This window comes from Carassius auratus, chromosome 46, assembly GCF_003368295.1.
Source record: "Carassius auratus strain Wakin chromosome 46, ASM336829v1, whole genome shotgun sequence".
Classification (NCBI taxonomy): Eukaryota; Metazoa; Chordata; class Actinopteri; order Cypriniformes; family Cyprinidae; genus Carassius; species Carassius auratus.
Window position 1 is genome coordinate 7,483,286 of NC_039288.1, and position 22,155 is coordinate 7,505,440.

General features: G+C 34.1%; 1 protein-coding gene across 2 annotated transcripts; it reads left to right on the top strand.

Annotated features, from left to right (window-relative positions):
• The first annotated feature begins 2,430 nt into the window (after positions 1-2,430).
• LOC113064026 (protein FAM219A) lies at positions 2,431-15,396 on the top strand. 2 transcript variants are annotated; one of them, XM_026234533.1, is made up of 6 exons: positions 2,431-2,687; positions 7,443-7,542; positions 9,714-9,816; positions 10,816-10,896; positions 13,244-13,319; positions 14,063-15,396. In XM_026234533.1, exons 1-6 carry the CDS (start codon positions 2,628-2,630, stop codon positions 14,219-14,221), a joined length of 579 nt encoding a protein of 192 aa, XP_026090318.1. In that variant the 5' UTR covers positions 2,431-2,627; the 3' UTR covers positions 14,222-15,396. The 2 variants fall into 2 exon arrangements, with proteins under 2 accessions (XP_026090318.1, XP_026090319.1); XM_026234534.1 differs by having other exon boundaries at positions 2,436-2,687; positions 13,244-13,298.
• The last annotated feature ends 6,759 nt before the right edge of the window (positions 15,397-22,155 follow it).

The window sequence follows — 22,155 nt, forward strand, 5'->3', positions numbered from 1 at the left end:
TCTGACTTGCCCTGTCATTGTTACAGGAATAAATGATAACTGAGTAAACATGTCAAGTCTTTTTTACACAAGGACAGTTTTAATAGTCTATATAGCTGACTTGACCTAGGATGCTACAGTGGCATAAATAACAGCATAGTACATCATGGTACTTTTTGAATTTTCTGTTATTCTGTGTTCATCATCATATTTGCAAAGGTGGTCCTCGGCAAGTTTTTAAACAGTCATTGGTGGGCCATGAGTTTCAAAAGGTTGAGAACCCCTGATCTAATGGACCTTTGGAATATTTTAAACAGCATTAAGAGAACTGAAACTGCACACCTCTGTAGACATTTCTTTATTATTTTGTAATAATCATTGTAAATATATATGCAAGGATATTTTGAGCATGGGTGTCTATGCACTGACTGCAAGCTGGTGTTATACCTGGACTGTTTTGGTAGGGCTGCATTTTGTGCTCTTCTTCACATGACATGTAGAGGTGGGGAAGAAGGGTTTGTTGTTGATTTTCTCTGCATAAGAAAGATAAATATCAATAAATGTGCCTATGTAAATTCATTTTCCCAAACTGTCCAGATTGTAAATTGTTCAACTGACTGCACAATTAATATACACAATCTAAATCAGTGATATAAATAAGTAGGTTGAATTCTATATTTATACTCTTAAAAATGACATGTCTGATGATCAAACAAATGTAAAAAAAAAAAAAAAGGTACATAAACACATTTTTAAATTAATGTATACCACCTCATTTATTTTTGTATTTTATGATAACATTAATATTCATACAGTCACAACTTCACACTAACCACTCGAGTAAGGTACCAGTCTTTGTTTGTGGATCAGGGAACACATGTCTGAAGTATCATTTTACTGGTCAAACATCCTCAGGTCAAGTTTCAGAAGACAGTACTCAAAGAGGTGAACCGAGACCACCACAACAGACCCTCTTATAATCATGAATGACATCTGGCTTATATAAAGGTGACAACCAATTGAATATATGCAAGTTTATTCAATATGTCCACCATTACTTCATCAATGGATTCAGAAGTGAATGGAGGCAAAATATGACACTGAGCTTGAAGTTAACAGGCAATTAACCTGCAAAGGAAGCAAAAACTATCTTTAACGGTACATTAAAACAAAGACGGCGAAAAATGAATGAAACAGATTCAAAAGGATTCGGTGCGAGTTCGTGATTGGAGGGAATCGCAGGTACTATATCAGTGGTTAGACGAGAAACTTCAAACAAGTTGCGATGCTCTCTATTATTTTATTACAGAGTCTGTTGCACAAACGTGAAGAAGCCTAACAACTGAGTTAGCTTTCAAAATAAAAGCGTTTTAACAAAATTCCTATATGCGAATAAATAATTAAATCAAACATTGTAAATAAATATATGTAAAATTTTTATAGTCACATTAAAGAAATGTATTATGTTTATGTTTAAACCAATTAATTGTAAAATAAAATGTATAAGTATATATCATTAAAACGTATCGAAATATTAATAAAATATTTATTTATTTTATTATTTTTCTTGTTATTATTATTGTTGTTTTTGTACTTTAAAATTTTTTGACTATATTTTTTCACAGTATACATAAATCTATGTTTGCTGCAGACGGCTGAAGAGACTTGACTGGATTCTTGTGTAGGTTGTTTCAAAATAAAAGTTATTCAAAGGCGTAATTTGAGCAAAGTCTAAATCCTCCCCTAAAACACCACAAGATGGGGATAGCGACACTTGTGTTTCAAAGTTTCATAAAACCTGACACATGCAAAAAAGTGTTTTTGTTGAGTCTAAGAATAACAATGTTGCCACTGGACTCTCTCTCTCTCTCTCTCTCTCTCTCTCTCTATTTTTTTTCTTACCTGATTTACAAATACAAAACAAAACCACATAAATTATCACAATAAACTATTTATATATATACATGATAATAAATTATAAAAGTAATGTTTAACACTTTTCAGAATCAGAAATCAGAAAGAGCTTTGCCAAGTATGCTTGCGCGTACAAGGAATTTGTTTTGAGTTAGATGAGCTTCCAGTTCACAGAGACACCAACACACAGTCAAAAAAAAAAAAAAAAAAAATTTTGTAGGCAAAAAATAAGTGTATAAACAATTGTGCTATAAATGATAATGGAATAGGATAAGATGCAGGGATGTACTAGGATGGAAGGGTAACAAATAAATATAAGGATATTGCACTTTTTTTTGCATAACCATATCTCGTATTAATTTTTTATGGTATCAGTATCTGCACGATTTACATATTTCATCTGCCAATATTTGCTGTGCTGCTTTTAATCTGCCAATCTACCTCATGTAACACCGGGTGAGAGGGGTTACACTCACAGCACAGGAGCCGTGGGTTTCAGGCTCATTAATTATTCATCTACTCGTCATTATGGGAGGGGTTCCGCAACCGGAAGTCAGATGTTGCTGTTGAGTCACCCCTGACTGGTAATAGCCAGATAGCGGAAAACAGCTAGAGATGATGCTGGAGAGTTCGGCATCTTTGAACCATTCCAGAGAGTGAATAAATGCGTTTTTCAATTAGGATATCGCCTTGAGCATTTGTGCTTTACTTTACAAGACTGACGTTTAATCAAAATGATGGAAGAAATTGACAGATTTCAAGTACCACCAGTAAATCCAGAGATGAAGCTGTTGGTAAGTGTCACTCTCACTGCATGGAGAATAACAGCGTGTACCTACCTTTACAGGTTGTGGGAAATGAAACCGTGTGAGAAGATAGTAATTCTGTATTACCTCATTTAACCTGCCCCACAAACGCCGGTACATTACCACATGTCATCTAGGATCGGTGGTTGTTTTTTTTGTTTTTTTAGACAAAACATATATATATCCAACTATATGTTGACACTATGCCAGTTCTCACATTTACTAAGTTGTGTTTATATGTTCGTAAACCTGCTGATATTATTTTTGACTGACAGAAATGTCAGTTTTTTTTTATTATGTGTCTGATAAGTGAATGGAACATTCTTTTGAATCAGAGCTTTTCAATGAATCGATCCGCGAGGTTTGTTCACGAATCGGATTGAATGGAAAAGACGATTATTGTTCAGATGAATCGCCAGAAACCTACCCATCTCCACCCCCTATATATGTGGATCCAGCCCAGCCCCCTGGATATTGTGGTCTGCAGTGAGGGGCCACTGAATTAATGAGCTCTCAATTATGTCATTTAAGATGTGAAATTAAATTACTTTACAAAGCCGAATAGCAAAAAATGTGACAAATTAACTGCACTGCAATGTTCTTTTTGTGCCAATGTCAGGGCCACATGATGATGCATCTTTATTTTAAAATGAAATTAAATTCAAATCTGTACATTAAATGCAATAAAAAATTAAAGAACCGTTTGAATAATTTGTTAGAGAAACATAATGCTGTAGAATTTACGCACAAGGATGAAAATTACTAACAATACAGTCTGGAAAGTACTAGACTTGAGTAGATTTGAACTCGTCAACCCAATCCGACAGTAGTAGCAGACACATCTTGAATTATTTTTACAGAGCTTGTGTAAATAAATATGTTTTCATTCAGTTAGTATGCCTGTATTATCCAGTGGGACTGAAGTGTGTAATTTAGAATATGCTGGTTTGGTGAGATATGGCCCCAGTTGATAATTCCATTATTTTTTCATTGGCGCCCCATTATTCCCAAAGTGCCAAAGTCCCAGCTGTTACCCTATACAACAAACAGTGCTTTCTCATGCTAATTCAGTCGTCTGTGGGCAGAAAAGGAAATAAACCCATTGCAACATGGCTCCTGTTTTTCAGAGAAGAAAACTCCTTCCATTTAGGGATTTACTAGTTATTGGCTTTCGGATTTGTTGTACTCATCACCTTCATCTATAGAGAGATGAAGATGACAGCTTATTAGGTCACATAAATAAGTAAAAAAAAAAAAAAAGATGCCTAATTTTAATTTTCTATTGACATGTGGATAAAAGGAGGGCAGCAATGTCAGTAAGCTGCCAGAGAATCAGTTTACAGTGACTGTAATTTTGCCAAGTAGGCTGTTTTCCAGGATCAGCATATTTTGTTGCTTCTAGAACAACATTCCTGTCAAACAAACATTGTCCTGAGTCCTGACACAAACCCTAACCATTCAAAACCCTATAAATCAGTGGGAAATTTAGGTAAAAGAACCCATCCCATCCCTTTTATTCTATTGGTATATATATTGGTTATCTGATTAACCACTGTCACCTGGTAGTCACCTTATGGATCATTCTTTGCTTTGGTTGGTCCATATACATCTTGTCATATTATCCCACCAATCCTTTTCATCGCCTCAGCTGTGTCAGCATTGGCTCATCTTCATCTCCTTCATCAACCTACATCACCAACATGCCTTGAAATGATTGACATCCATGTAAAAATCCTGGAGGTCCCACATGATGCCATTAATCTATATTTAATCTAAAATCTTTACTGATGTTAATAATTGACCCTCACTTTGACATCCATTTTAAAGTCCTTGAGGACAAACATTAGTCCATGTGATAAATTTAACACGAGACAGTGTGTGTGTGTGTGTGTGTGTTTCTGTGGATGTGTGTCTTGCTCTTGCACTGCTCTAGATCAAACAGACTTGCTTATGTGTTTCAGTTCCTATATATGTCTGATCACTTTAGTCTTGTGACAACACTCTAAATCAGCTTTAAAGAATGAGACCAGAGATAGTGTTGAATCAGATTGGGTTCTGTAGTGCTGTGAGGCTTCTCTTCTCTTGGTTTTCTCTAGTAGATCTTGCATAAATTTCACAGGCAGTTGTACATGTAGCTGGTGGAATAAGCAAGACTTTGATGTTCTTCTTTGTGGTGTTGCTCTGAGATTTGTGTAGTCTATGTAGCCTAACAAAGGCTGTCTGGAAAGCTTAGTAACATTGGCTTACTCAACAGAGTCTTTTATAGACCGCAAAGTACAAAGACAAATAGCTTTTTAAAATTGATGTTGAAGTGAAGCATTAACTCCTTGCTTCGGAGGTGTGTTCTGATTTCTTTTTTAATTATATTGTGGACGAGCAACAGCTGGAGATAAAGATGAATGACAATGTAATTCATGCCCAGCATATGATTAGAAGCTTCAAGAGCTTGATGGTATCCTGCTGGGCTATTACCCACAATCCCCCGCTGGTCTCTTTAGCTGGTGCTGAGCTTAAAGGGTTTGTGAGAGCCCTGCCAGGCCTACAGCTGGCACTATGCCACGACTGAACCAGTGGACAAAGAGGTTTCCTTCAACAACAAGTCTGCTTCATGTTTGTTTCACAAATGGATTTCTTTATGATACAGGTCTTTTTTTTTTATATCCAGTAACCCCTCCAATGGTTTTAGCATCATTTAGTTATCGCTTACATGAGCTAAGCATGTTTGTTTTTGTTAATGTCAGACATTTGATATAAAATTAAATTAAATACATTTATGCATTTAGCAGACGCTTTTATCCAAAGCGAATTACAGTGCATTCAGGCTGCCAATTTTTACGTATCATTTGATCCCGGGGAATCAAACCCCCAACCTTGCGCTTGATAACGCAATGCTTTACCAATTGAGCTACAGGAACACTATTGATATAAAATTTTGATATTGATATTTGATATTGTTTATAGGTGGGCAGTGGAAAAAGTTCAGAAGTAGTGCTAAAAATTAAAATGTTTGTCAGTGATATATATTTATTTATTTTTTGTAACTTTTTTTTTTTACCAAACTGTTTCAGTTAGTCATCTGGTGTGTCATGAACTGCACCAAAAACATAGCATTGCTATAATCGCATGGCTCTAGTGGCTCAAGATGACGGCCCAAAGACTCTCAAATGGCCACATGCAATGAAGGCAGGCTTTTTTGTAGGTCATAATAGGCACTCTGTTGGCAAAGGCAGCTTGGGTGTGCTCTCAACACTTCCTCCAACAAGCTCCCTCTGTTCTGTCTCGAGTGATGTCACTGTGCACTCCGACTCTACGTATTGAAGGCTGGAGCAACAAAACATGCCTGGTGTCATGCGAGCCAACTTTGCAGGAAGTACCGGCCAGTTACTATGACAGCTAGAATCTCTCTCCTTCATCCATCTCTCAACTAGCAGCTGTGCAGAAAAAAGGCTGAGGAGAATGGAAGGTGTGTTGGCTCAGACTTTGAGTAGTAATGAAGGCGTGTACATTTTATATTGGACAACAAGACAGTAAGATTTGTCTATCCATCTGTCTAATTTTAGTGCCATTAGTTCTATATATTTCTGAAAGAAATGTATTTGTAATAAAGACCCAAGACTTGCATATTGTAAGAGACCTTTGACTATTAAGCATATTTTACTGGCCTGTCGTACTTTTGATTTTGTTACAGATTTGTTCAGAAATTTTTTCAGTAGATGGTTTAAAAATAATTTCTATCAAATATTATTTATATATGTATTTTATTTATTTATTTATTTTTGCCATTACTATCTAAAATGAAATAAAATATTTATTAAATATTGTTTAAGGCAAGACATCCCAAAAATAAACCAGTGTATTCATAATTGATTCGTTTTTCATATTTCCCCATTGACTATATTAAAAATGGCTTGTTGTTGTTGTTTCTGATATTTTATGTTAAAGTATGCAAAAGGTACATTATCTAATTAAATATGCACTAATTAGATTAGACATTTCTAGAAGAGAAGCCTGAAAATTGGATAAAGCCAGATTCAAAATTCTTATCAATTTAATCATAATAGTTAAAGTAGATTTTTTTTTTTTTTTTACAGATAGAACTATTAGAATAGATTTTGGATATGTCTTTTTTATCACTCCATAAATCAGAAAATACTGTCAACTTCCAGAACAAATCATTTTCATAATGTTTCTAGGAATAAAATAATGTATTAATGCAGGCAAAATCCAGATTAATCTGATAACCAATAACCTTTCAGTACATTAGGAGTTTTCTATCCATCTCAGGTCCCAGAATCGATAAGTTGCCGGAGCACAGTTGTGAAAGCAAATCTGAGACGTTTTGAGAGAGATCTATTAAAATGACCTGTTTGGATGACAGTGTGGTGACATTATTGTGACTGGTGTTATTTTACCCAACACCCTTGATACATGCCCTGCCTCTCCAGATGCCATTATTTACAACCAGTCCAATTTTTGATGTCTATTTTTCATCAGCACACTGAGCATGGTTGGGGTTTAAGAGAGAGCCCTTCTATGTTACATTGTTTCAGATTTGAAAGGCTTTTCCAGATTTGCTTTCTTAATTCATATCGAAACCAAAGCTTCGTCAAAATCCATTTGTCAACTAATCAATTTTGGAAATGTATTGCATATCGTTAATATCTAGCATCTGCACTCAGGAATGGAGTGTTGCATCTACTCATAAGTATGATTGTTTTTATGTTTTTTTTTTTTTTTTGTCAGGATCCTGCAGAAACGTCCACTTTGGAGGCTGAAACAGGAACGAGAGAATCAGAGTCAGTCACCATCAACTACAAGCCCTCTCCACTGCAAGTGAAGATAGGTAAGGCAATGATCTGAATAACATGCCATATCGACACCACTGGAATTTCTCCATTTTAGTGTAAAAACAACTGGACTGATTCTCCCACTTGATTCTTTGATTGTGAAGCATACGGTTTGGAGCGAGAGCTAAGAAGCGAAAAGCAGTAGGCCGTGTGAAATGGATCCGTGGTTTTCGATTAGCAGGAGTGTAATGAGTCTTTAAGTCTGAATGGTTCTCTCACATAAAGTAAATACAGCTTTTCAAATACAATCGTGGAGCTCTTTTGGGCTTTTCTTTTCTGCAAGGACATTTGAAACGTGCAAAATAAATTTCTGTGTAAATTGCAAAAAACATCTTTATGTAATTTGTCAGGTTTCAAAAGCAATTAAATAGTTATCCATATTTTGGACCATTTTTTGAACATGAAAAAATGTTTTAATGCTCAATTTCATTTGAAGCAATCTACTTTGTGTAACTTGTAATCTTTTAATAATGAATGTAATAACTTCATTTGGAATTTGGTATAATGCAAAACGTTTACATTTATAATAAATTTCAATTATATAATTTATAAACCATAATTAATTATAAACCAATTATTGGCTGTTTACCAAAACAACAACAACAACTTTTTTATTATATTTACATTTCTATTAAGCTTTAATTTATTCTTATTTCAGTTTGAGTAATTTTAGTTCTACAAATTATGTCAGTTAGTTGAAAACTAGTTGAGAGTTAGCTGTTTTCAAATTGAAAAGTTATTTTTTTGTTGAAGTTTTTCATCTAATATTTATTTTTATATTATTGCAGCTTAATTTCAATTATATAAAGCAATGTTTCATAATTTAAAATTTAGTCATTTAGCAGACGCTTTTATCCAAAGCGACTTCAAAAACAACAAGAGAGCAATGATATGCAAGTGCTATAATGAATCTCATTAAGCTTAATGCAGTACATTAGTTTAATAAGTTTTTATTTTTTATTAAATAATAAAAAGAAAACACTGTAAAAAATAAAAACAAATAAATAAAAATCAGACATCTCCAACTAAAATTTTCCAATGACTGATATCATGTTAATGTTTCAATTGGCCAAATGTAATTACTGTGAATTAAATTGTATAAATTCAAGCCAATTGAAAAATGTAGATAAAAAATTTTAGAGACAAAATAACAAAAATAAACAAAAATATTAGAGAAGCTAGTTTTTATTTGTATTTTTATAGAAATCAAGCAGTTGTTTGACCGATATATCCAACAACCAATCACAGTTCGTTTCGTTCAGCGTCACGTTTAGGGCCGTAGAAATGTCGCCACAATAACAGACCGGTGTGTAAAACGCTCGGAAGTATGTTAAAGATTCTATGCCATGAACTTTAAATATTTCACATACTTTTGAAACTCCATTGTTTAGTTAATCATGCTAAGCGCTCGTCGACTCGTCATAGTTGTAAACATGACGGCTTTCTTTTTTCGTGAGGGGGTTTGGCGCCATAGCATCTTTGTTTCCAGGTGGAACGTTAAAGAACGCGACACACGCGTCTCCCTAGAATTCCTGTAGAATTCAACAAATCCAATGACGACTCCAGAAGTGGTTCCACTTTTGTTTTTCAGATGTTTAGCCAACGGTCCGTGGATGTGACGTCTGAGGCTGAGATTAGAAAGAACCTGTCTGCATCTGTTCACGTCGATTTCTATTGAGTTGCACGCTGTAGGGCATTCAGAAATACAGCAGTTGCTGTTGTTAATTAAACTTCACTTTACAGTCCTCCTCTGACAGCCTTATTAATCTCCCACACACACATGCAGGCCAATGTGTGTAAGTCACACAGAAGTCAAGCTCAGACTTCACGTCTGAAGAAACCGTTCTCCAGCCAGAGAACCACGCAGAATGGAGAATATTAATAAGACTGTAGTCTCAACGTATCATAAAACTTTGTGCTGCCATGGCAATTATCTGGATTCAATAGAACACAGTCAAAGCGTAACTGCAGTTATAAATGTATGCAAGAAAGACAGTCTTCAGTATGCAAATGGCTATGAGAATGAAGACCAATACCGATTCCCCATGCAAATATTACGATCACACCATCAGCTGTTGGTTGTGTTTTGAATGCTGAGCGTTCTATCAATGTAAGTCAACAGGAGATTTACAAATTGTTATTTTCTTCCAATTTGTTCTTTCGGTAGAGAAACAGCGAGAGCTTGCGAGGAAGGGCTCAGTGAAGAATGGAACTGTGGGTAGTCCAGTAAATCAGCAGCCCAAGAAAAATAATGTTATGGCCAGAACAAGGTGAGGTTTGGTCCACTCTCATTTTCATGAGAAATAACTTCATTAAAAATGACTTTCTTACCTCTTGTGTATATATATATATATATACATATACACACATACATATATATATATGCATGTATGTATGTATGTATGTATGTATGTATGTGTGTGTATATATGTGTGTGTGTGTGTGTGTGTGTGTGTGTGTGTGTGTGTGTGTGTGGGTGTATATAAAACAAATGTATGGCCTAATAATAATGGTTGATAAGTTTAGTACATCAAAATATGAACAGCAACAACAACATATAAATCCCAGCAGCTTTATATGAAGGCTTAACCTTCTGTGAATGTTAATTAGTGTTAGTGCAGTGTGTATGAGGACTTCTGCCTTCCCACCGGTCCCTAGGGCCCTGTCAGGATTAGCTCAAATGAAAGGACCCATCCGCAGGCCTGGTTTAGAGCACAGCTTTAGGCCTGAAGATTAGCTGCACACAGGCCTGCTTACTCTAATATCCAGAGGGCCAGAGATTAACTGAGCTTTTGTCCCAGAGATGAGCAACAAAAGATGTCTAGCGCCCGCTCTGGCTAATGTAACAGGGTTTGATAATGTTAAACTCAGCCATGCCGCTTATTTATTTGATTTCCCTTGCCAGATTTGTCCTAGTACTAAAAGATTTGGGAAAAGAGGATGTTTAAATGAAAGGTTAATAGTTAAAAATAAAACCAAAAAATGCTGCCTTTGTTTTCGAGGGTTTCTAATAGTCAGATATAATTTAGATAATATTCTATTTATATTACTGGTAATATTTTATATTACTGGTAATGTGCCAGTGGATTAAAATATATATATATATTTTTTTTTATTTTATTTTATCATTTGATTTTTGGTATAAAATTGTATAATTTTATCATCAGTTGTTTTCAATCTGATTCATTAATATTCAAGCATAGATGTACCGTACATGTTTGATTGAACTGGTCTGACAGTCTCTTCCTTTTTTCTTACTCTCTTTTCAGGTTGGTTGTCCCTAATAAAGGCTATTCATCCTTAGACCAGAGTCCAGATGAGAAGCCACTTGTAGCACTGGACACTGACAGGTATTCACACTAAAAACTTCATTCTATTTCTGTCTCTAGAAATCGTTAGTGAATTTTTCAGAATGCTTCACTTCCAGGGAAGGATTAGGATGTATCTATGAGACTATGAGAAACTATGAGAGAAATAAATAAATCCACTAATTAAAGCTTTGTGCCATTTTCCTAGCAGACGCAACACCAGCCATCTCCATTAAAGAAGGACCTGACATTTAATCAGAATACCAACTAATTTTAATGTGACTAAAGCTGGTGCCCTTCAGTCTGGTGTGAGAAACTGGCAAAGCATAAAAGATAAAAAATTAATGTGCTTTCCGGAAGGCAAAGCTAGACATTTGGCGAAATGAAGCAACATTTGCTTTTGCAAAAAAATAAAATACAAATAAAAATAATAATAATAATAAAATTGTCATTGATCACAGAAGAGACTCTCATTAATTATGATGAAAATTGTCTGGAAAAGCAGAAGCAAGTTTCATCACCTGGTTCAGTTTGTAGTATCTTTTTATAATATTGTGTCTTTAGGGAACACTTTCACATTTTCTTTTGTATATTCTTCATCCGTTAAGTTAACGAATGTTGGATAAGTTTCTGAGACCAAAAATGTCATTTGTTTTTAATTGATTATTAACATAATTTTAAAGCATTTATTTTCATATGAACTTTTTCCACCCTCTCTCTGATCCTTATATTTCAACTGTATTTTTTCGGTACCTTTAATATTTCTTCTGCCATTCAAAAAATTGGGGTCAGTATGATTTTTTTGAATCTCTTATTTGAGTCTCTTATGCCAAGGCTGTGTTTATTTAATCAAGAATACAGTAGAAACATAATATTGTGAAATAATATTACTGATCTAATATAACTGATCTATTTCAGTATATTTTAAAATGTATTTTAGTTCTGTGATGGCAAAGGGGAATTTTCAGCAGCCATTACTCCATTCTTCAGTGTCACATGAATTTCTTCTCAAGAAATCCTGAAACAATGTTTTAAACAGTTGTGCTCCTTAATATTAATATAATTTGTTTAATAATTTAATGTGCACTGTGTGTTTTGCAGCTTCATTTTCATAATTATAATTATCTTGTTTCAGGAAATAGTGGAAAACGCAGTTTTTGAATGATATGGTTCCAATGATATGGAATGATTGTGTTAATGTGCACCCAGAAAAAAATGAAAAATTTGCCATTATTTACTCCCCTTCCGCTTGTTCCAAACCTGTATTCGTTTCTTTTGAATACTTACAGAAACGTATTTTGAAGAATGTCAGTAACCAAAGTAGCTGTTGACCTCCACTGTTTGGTTTCCAATATTCTTCAGTATATCTTTGTTTGTGCTCAACAGAAGAACGAAACTCATACAGGTTTGGAACAACTTGATTGTGAGTAAATGATGACAGAATTTTCATATTTTAGTGAACTATCCCTTTAAGAATTCCAGACTATGGCTTGGCCTTAGTGCAGAGGCACCATTAACAGTGTAACACTGGCCAGGATGTTTCTTGTCTAAGTTTCCAGGAAAAAAGCAAGAAAACATGTCTGTTGACAGAAGTCTAAAGCACTTGACATCATCTGTGTGGTTTGTGTAGCCTACAGGCCTCTGTAATGAGATGTGTCACAGTATGTGTTCAGCCATAATAGCGTGGTTGCTGTTCAGTTGAGATGATCAGGCACAGCGTGCAGTGTTTCACACAGATGGGTCTCTTAACTTAATGCTTTCTGTGCTGCCAGCTGTCTGTAGATTCTCTGTGACCTCAGCTGCCTGCGGTTGTGATTAAGTCATGTTTTAGGTCACTCATCCTTCAATGTCTGTCTCTTTCTGTTTTTCCATATCAGCCTCGCTGTATGTAACACTCATTCCCTGACATTTAGTAAATACACCCACTGTCTCTCACATGCTCAGGGACTTTGTCCATCACATGCTTGTACTAGTTGCTGTCATACTAATTCTTGAAGTGCTCAGCTTCATTAAAACAACTTGTAATTAACGCAGCAATCAGATTTTTCCTGATAAATTAATTTGGCTAAAATGTCATCTTCAGTTTTCTCTCTCACTTGCTGTACTGTGAATAATTTTTTTTTATGATAAAAATGTGTCTAATATTACTAGAAACCACATGTTGGAAAAATAAACAAGGGAAATCAACATTCAATATGGAAGCTATATCTGACATACCTAAACAGATCTTTGCTGAATCAAAAAAAAGGTTTGACTTTGTTTTGTCTTTACGTGAGCCATTTCTTCTTGGAATTGCAGCAGAAGGGATAATTTAATCGATCTGTGGCTGATTATCTCAAATTAAGGTACCCATTTGTGACCATGTACTTACTGTTGGTTTTTTTTTTAGTGACGATGACTTCGATATGTCCAGATATTCATCATCTGGATATTCCTCAGCCGAGGTGAGATGTCTAAATTACCAGGTACTTATGAAATGAAATAAAGCCACTTAAGTATTTGAACTCTTTGCCATCTCATTAGACTTATACTTGCCTCTACAGTACATTGTTAAAAATAAATCAACTGCTAATTGAGTAGAAATTTAGCCAATATTTTTATGTATATTTTTGTTACAATATGTTTTATATTTTATTTTATTTTTTATTTCATTTTATTTTGTAGTTTAGTTTCGTTAAGTCATCACATATTTACTAAAGTGGCATTGTATAATGTAATATTTTGTAAAATGGTTCAGTTCAGTATACTATATACACACATACACACACACACTGAACAAAATTACAAACGCAACACTTTTGTTTTTGCCCCTATTTGTCATGAGCTGAACTCAAAGATCTAAGACACAAAAGGCCTATTTCTCTCAAATATTGTTCACAAATCTGTCTAAATCTGTGTTAGTAAGCACTTCTCCTTTGCCAAGATAATCCATCCACCTCACAGGTGTGGCATATCAAGATGCTGATTAGACAGCATGATTATTGCACAGGTGTGCCTTAAGCTGGCCACTAATGTTATGCATGTATGTCTGTGTGTGTGTATATATCTATATGTACAGTATATGTATGTATGTATGCATGTGTATATACACACACACACACACACACACACACACACACATATATATACACATGCATATTGGTAAATTATATTGTTTTAAATGATCAGATAACTAACCATTTTGTTAAATTGTGTTCTTTTGCCACAGCAAATAAACCAAGATTTAAACATCCAGCTGCTGAAGGATGGCTACCGACTGGACGAAATCCCAGACGATGAAGACCTTGATCTCATCCCCCCCAAATCAGTCAACCCCACCTGCATGTGCTGCCAAGCCACTTCCTCCACAGCCTGTCAAATTCAGTAACCCCAGCCTTCCTTGGACCCCTCCTGTCTCAAGCCTGTGAGTTAAACTCACAGTTAGCACCCTCAGCATAGAATTAACAACTAAAGAACTTAAAAAAAAAAACAATAGAATGGGTGTATTAAAATGAACATAAAATAGGGAAAAGTAATGAATGAAAATGCACAAATACGTAACAGTCTTTGGTTCCTCCTATGGTAGGACATGATTATCATCACGAGAGGGCACTAGAGTTAGGTGTGTAAAGCTGCATCGAGGTGTGAATATAAATGCATGGTGCAACATTAGAAGAATCAGCTCTTTTGGAACAAAACAAAAATGAACATTTCACACTACAGTTCTCCCAACGTTTTTGTCTTAGTTAATCAGGAAGGACCCTTTACATCAAATCAGAAAGGTTTTCATTTTCACTTATATAATACACATTTAAAAATGATTTAATTTAAAGGGTAAGAGTATCTTTTGGCCACCCTAATGATTTCATTTTTATTTAAACTCCGTTTCTGTTTTATAGGTCTATCAAAGCAAAAATCAAAATTTTTTGGTTGCTCTAGAATATCTGCCTTTAACTGATGCTAGGAGAGATGTGTTTTGTAATGAAAGGGAGTGTATAGTGACCAGGTGAATTCGTTTCTCAGATCATTTAGATTGCAGACGTATGTATTAATATATTATTTGTAGCTTTGTAGCAAACACTAATAAAGGGAATTCTTTTAAATTGAGATATATATCGATACAGAAGACACCAATCTGCTATGAAATTGACAGCAGATTTAATTATTAAGTCAGGGAATTTTATTGAATAATTGATATGTGTTTACTAAGAGACTTTATTTTTTGAATATTCTTTTGTGTTCAGTGTTTCGGTCAGTGTTGCTTCACACAAACCCGACAGTTTAACTGGATTAAAGGAACTTAAATTTTAGTTTTCAAAGATAAACACAAGACACAAGATAATTCGGTACAGTTTTCTGATTTATTTCTGAGAGCTCTTTGTTTTGAGAATTGTTGCGACGTCTTAGGAGGGGAGGGGACGAAAGCTTGTATTGATTTACTTGAAGATAATAGCAGCTGCCAGATACATATCCCATAATCTCTGTCATTTAACGGACAAAAACAAATCTATCAATTATGTTTAATCAATTTCTGTCCGAATGCACAAAATGTGTTGTTTCTTTTATTTTAAAGATGTAAAGGTGATGAAATGCTTATAGCCAGCATTCAAAATGTTGCCAGAAATCAATTAGTCACTTCTGTGAACTCATTTTTATAGTCATTTAAAAGTGCAGTACCATTCTGTCCGACATTAAGTGTGGTACTCTGGAACAGGATACTCTACATTTTCTGTTTCGCTTCAATTTGATGCCTTTCCTTACAAATGTCTTTATAAATGAATCTCAGCTGTTTGAGTCAGTGGCCAAATCTATATAACTTCTGTCAAAAACAACACTACAACACTCAGAGTATGAAGTTCTTTGCATCTATTTGAATATTGTACTGCTCTCTACAGTATGTCGGTTTTCTTTTTATCTTGCAACAGTTGTTTGTTTTGTACAACTTACAGAGCACCTTATCGTCTTATCGCGTGTACATCGTCACCCAGTTGCCATTGCAGGCTGTAATTAAATGCCATTTCACCAAGCACGTAACCATAGTAACACTCCAGTTTTCATCTGATGTGGCAAATTAAGAGAATTTATGAAGGGAGATTACAATGTAGTAGAATAGTAATCTAATTATATATATATATATATATATATATATATATATATATATATATATATATATATATACACTACTGTTCAAAAGTTTTAGGTCCATAGGATTTTAATTCTTTCCCAATAGCTTAGTATTTTTAAAGCATTAATTTGGCAGTGAAGACATTTATGGGGTTAAAATATTTCAGTTTCAAATCACAGTTTTTCTTTTGCATTTTCCATAATTAAAATCCTGAAAAAAATAAACATCGTTTCCACAAAATGTTTTAATCAGTATAGTTTCAGCCATGCCATAAAAAAATGATAGTATAATTCAGACATTTTTTTTTTTTCTTGAAATCTCAAATTTATTTCCCAGTTCTGGCTTTTCTTCTCTGAAAGTATAAAGTCTGAAATGTGAGATAAAAAGTCACAAATAATTACATTTTTTATTTTTAATCGTGTGGCGGAAACAAGCTTCCACAGTTTTCATCATTGCCATCAATCAATTACTTTTTAAAATATATTACAATAAAAAATATATATTTTATGTTGTAATAATATTTCACAATATTTCTGTTTTTACTGTATAAATTCTTTCTTGGTGAGTATTAGGGACTTTCAAGAATCTTGAAAGATCTAAATGTATGAATTGACAAGCTTTTTGTTTTGGTTATTGTGGATCGTTTTGAAACTCCTTCAGAACAGTATGCCGTTACATATTTTCTTTTTACTGTATTATTGCGTATAGATACAAAATGCAACAATGGAAACTCCCCAAACCTATATCCCGAAATGCTTACATTTTATTGTTGTATTAATATGCAGGCAAGTATTTCATACTCCACTGCCATACAGAGGTGCATTCACTCAGTATTTTTGTGATATCACGGTGCATTCGACACCAGCATGAGCATTACACAAATGTTTTCATTTACCAATGCCAATGTTATTTTATTCCAATGTTGGCCATGTTTCAGAGTGGTATGGCCCTTAGCGTAGCACAAACCTACAAAATGCCTGTTCAGTAGACTTACATAGATATGTACATCGGATGGCAAGTTCTCTTAAGCCTGCCATTTCTAAGCTGTCATGGTACTTACAGATGACTGACTGATCTGTGTAGTGATGAATGAGGATGTCTGTCATCCCCTGTGCCTCTGCTTTGCTTCTTTGGTTCAAGATAATCACTCTGTTCTGTAACGCCTAATAGATTGTCCAATTTCTGTTACTTCACTTAAGTAGACTATGCCTTAAGTCAAGCTATACAATGGGTTATGTTATTTATTACCGGTGGTATGTTTTTAATATATTGATATACAGGATTTTTTTAACATTTAGTTTTTTGTTCTACTTTCTTTCCTTCATTTCCACCATTTCTGTCGATAAACATGATTGTGAAGACATGAACCGTTTCCATGCCAGTATTTAACAATGTTGTTGTGTGTAGTGAATCATATCAGTAAATACAATTACAGTAAATTACAATTGCACCACCCTTGTCCTGCGTATTTTTATGCATATGTATGCTACCAGAAAAACAAAGTTTTGACTTTATTATATATAATTTATAAACTGAATATGAATTAGAAAAATGTTTATGAAATACAATTGTTTAAAGTATTTTTTAAAATTAATTTATTATTGTTGTTAAGGCTGTGGATACAAGTCTGACTCGCCGCTGTGTGATCATGAAGCTGCCTGATTTCACAATTGAGCGCCACCTAGAGGCCACAAATCAGAATGCACACAGCGGCTTTTAGACTGCTACCCCAAAACATTTCTTCAGTACCAGAGGAAATTGTGCAGGTCAATCAGCAACACCTACTACAGTTATGCACAATTACGCTTGATGTATAGCGTACAAATAACTGTAGGCTATTTGTGATCAATGACAGAAGTAGATTATATAGATAACTCTCAATTCCCCAACCTGGTTAGCTAAAGGTCAGAAAATGAATTTCCTCAACTGTCTCTAGGGCTTTATGGTGGCTGAATCTCAGGTCCTGCAGAAGGAGACCCTCATGCCTGTGTGTGTGGTCCCAGAGAAAGAGAGAAGTCACTCAGGCTGCAGCAACTAAGTCTGCTTCTGTACTAGTGAGAGGTGAGAGGGATGCTACAGAGTACCAGCAGTCATAAAAAAGGTCAAATAAGGTAACGTTTTAGCTGTAAATGCTATAGCCACTCAAATGTATTATTATGCATGTATTATTATGACTGGTTAAAGATAAAATACAAAATAAAATTAAACAAAATAATAATAATAAAAACTGCCATAGATGCCCGTGAATGACTTGCTAAATAAAATAAAATTTATAAAACTAAAATTAAATGCACCATTAATAATTAAACACCAAATGGAAAGTAATGTATTTGAATTGGATATAAAAAATTAACTTAAATTACACTGTTTGAACATAAAAATAAATGGTCAGTAATACATAAATGAAACAGGAAAGAGATTTCTGCATTAAAAAAGGCATTGTTTATTATTAACTTTGCATCTATTTGATTTTATTTAAATATTTTAAATTTGTATTTATTCAGATGGTTTAGAATTAGCATTTTTTTATATGATATGGAACAAGTGATATTAAATTAAAATGAAATTTCAAATTTTCAGTTAATAAATATATAAACCTGGTCATTGTGTATACAAAGAAAAGTCTGTTTATTAGTACTATTACAGTACTATGACAGAAATCTTACCTGTTTCATTTATGTATGACTGACAAACATGCATCACATTAGTTTATTAATTTTGTTTAATCTTGGTTGGATTAAAAACATGCAATCCAAATGGAAATTATAAATGTAATTTGAATACATAAACCTTAAAAGATGTTAGGCCTACATGTTTTCTTGAGTGTACTAAGTGCTGTACTAAGTAAATATTCATAAAAGCAGATTTACAGTAAATTTTAAGCCATCTTTTTTTTTTTCTCAGTTCTCCGTAGTATCCTCACTGCCACTGCTTTCCAAATATTAGTGAACAACAACTCCCCCATCAAGCCTATTACCCATACCACCATCATGACTTTAGAGGTGAGAATGAAGGCTGGCCACACACAGCAACTCTGTCCTTTTCTGGAAAACGTAATAGTGTTGGGCTATAATTAAACCTGTCAGTCAAGTCGATTTATTACTTCATTTCAAGGGAGTACTTCCTGAAGCTGGAGAAAACCCACCCACTATTGCAATTACAGCCCATTATGACTCATTTGGCCTTGCTCTTGTAAGTCACCACACACACACACACACACACACACACACACAGGGAGATCAACTACACTCAAGGCACTTTTTCCCCCAGTATATATTAATAAATGCTTCATCTTTTTTGGTCACATTATACATCACACTCTCTTTAAACATGATTCCGAATGATTTATGGATGTTGCAATTGGGATGGTTCACTTGCTGTGGGGACTGAGCCTTTCAAACAGCCTTTCAAAAGAATAAAGATACTTTTGATATTTTATCTTTTCAAAGTACATTCGTTTTTTATTAATTAATTAATTAATTTTTATTTTAGTGTGTATTATGAGATTGTATGTGTGTCTAGTGGCTGGCGTATGGTGCAGACTCTAATGGCATGGCTGTTTTCGACTCTTTCATCTCCTCTACAACGACCCACGAAGCCAGGCTCCCTTAGTTCTTTCTTTATTTTATAAAATCAAATGTTTGTGTTGGGAAAATAATTTAAAAACTGGTAAAACGAACACGACATGAAACTGGCAACATGAACACAATTTTGCATTATTTTTCATTAACATCTTTTAGATACCACCTTTTATTCTTCCTGACTGGTGGTGGTAAATATAACTTCCTGGGCACCAAGCGTTGGCTGGAGGACAATATGGACCATGCATGTGGGTAAATTATTGCCAAAATGTATTATTGACACAACCTTTACTCCCTAGTCATTTTAATTTAGAAAGAGTTATTATTAGATCATATTAGATGTCTTTTTTTTTTTTTTTTGTTAGTGACTTTTATTTTTTTTCATTATTTTATACCTCCATAGGTTGAAATTTAATCAGTAAAAAATAATGTGAATCTGTAATCCCATATTTCTTGAATGTGAGGCTTGGTTAATTTGTTTAAATAATTACTTTTTGTTTGCAGAACTATGTCTACTAAACTGAAAGCAAATGTGGAAGCCAAGCACCAATAAACTGGACTAAAGCAGAAACATTAGACAACCATTGCTCATCTACAACACAAATTTTGGAATTCATGTCTTGATTTTTTTTATTGTGTTTTATAATTCCCCTTGATTCCTTTTTTAAATTAAATATCATTTCTCTCTTTTCGAATTGCCGACTTTCATTCAAAAATCCTTCTGGAACTTTACTGTATGTTTGGTCATTGAAGGGAAAGAGACAAAATCAGTTGTTTGGACTCTCATTTTGACAGCACCCATAGGTTATTTCTCTATGCGAGTGATTATTAAAAAAAGTAGAACTTGACAGAAACCACCCTTCAGACCCATTTCCTGTTATTAAATATGTATGGAACCTTTTCCCCTTTGGAACTATCCGAGTAACCTCAAAGCTGTCCTGTGCATAATAGGTCGCTGATGGCATATTTGTTGGCACAGCTACAGATGATATTTTGTGTGGCTGACAATGACTGTGGATAAGTGCCAAATGCTCAGTTAAATGACTCTCTTGATTATCTCTGATGAATGAAGAACTTCTTTCATTTATACAGGATTAGTCATTCATTATTGTCATCCGAAATATCGTGTCTACTACAAAGGCATTAACAAATTCCCCTAATGTATCATATTATAGTTACTGTGGAGTTTAATGTCTACACATTTATGGCTGTAGTAGCATGATTCATAGACAGAGAAAGGGAAATTGACTTGCTTTCCGCAGTTCTGTGCTTTTTTATATATATTTTTATTCAGCACGGATGCAATAAATTGATCTAAAGTGACAATAAAGAGAGTTATGATGAAACAAAAGTTTTCCAATTCAAAGAAATGCAGTTTTTTGTTCTTCTTTCTATTCATTTGACAAACCTGATATATTTATCATACTTCACACAAAATTATTAAACCGCACAACTGTTTTCAACGTTTCAAAATGAGCAGCAAATCAGCATATTAAAAATAATTTCTGAAGGATCATGTGACACTGAAGAATGGAGTAATGATGCTGAAAATTCAGCTATGCATCACAATAATAAATGACATTTGAAAATATTTGAAAACGGAACAGTTATTTTAAATTGTAATAATGTTTTACAATATTACTATTTTACTGTAAATTATGATTTAAATAAACATATGAAAATTATACATTTATTTCGTATTTAGTTTGAAGCAACTCCAAATTGTTTTTTTTCTCCTATCCTAGAAAACAGGTCCCATCCTGCATAACTACTTAATATGGTAATTCATTTTTTCTCTTCAAAGTGGTGGAATGCTTATTAAAAAACTAAATCTGTAATTTCTTTCTTTTTAAAAACGTATTAATTTAAATTTGTATTCTTAGAATCAGTATTAAATAATTATATTAATTATTCTGCCCATGCAGCTCTAAATCTGCCACCCCTAAATCCCCACCCCTAAACCTAACCTTATCCATTATTTATTCATAAAATCAGAGGAAAATGATAGCTGATTAACAAGGGTGTAGAAGCACCCAATACTGATTGTAAACCTGAAACTGACATTTCCTGAAAAATGATATCTGAATTCTGATTGGTTGATAGGAATGTTATTCCAGGATCAACAAGGATGTTCATCCAGGAACATGTACTTGATGAAATCACGTTTAACCGCTGAACAGGGCCCACAAAAGACACACAGGATCTAAGGCTTGAATTATTGATCAAGGCTTGGGTCCTTACCCGGCTTGGGTCCAACCTACCCGGCTAAGACCTTCCTCTGCAAATCAATGGAACAATCCTCATCCACGGCCGGTGTCCTGACATTTTATTCTACCCATCAGATTTTCCTACAAGCATGCACATATCAATATTGCGTCCTTTTTCTCATTCTAAACAATGACTTTTAATGTATCTGGATTACTGTAAGGGTGGGTTTAGGGTTTGGGTAGGTGTAGACTTTAATAAAAACACAATCTAATTGGTAGAAAAACATTTTTTTGTTGGTTTCCTGTAGCTGTATCCCTTTTAGCTACAACCGTGAATATAACGCATAATTATTGTATTTGCAGTACTGTAAGGGTAGGTGTATACATTAATAAACCATAAATTTATGCA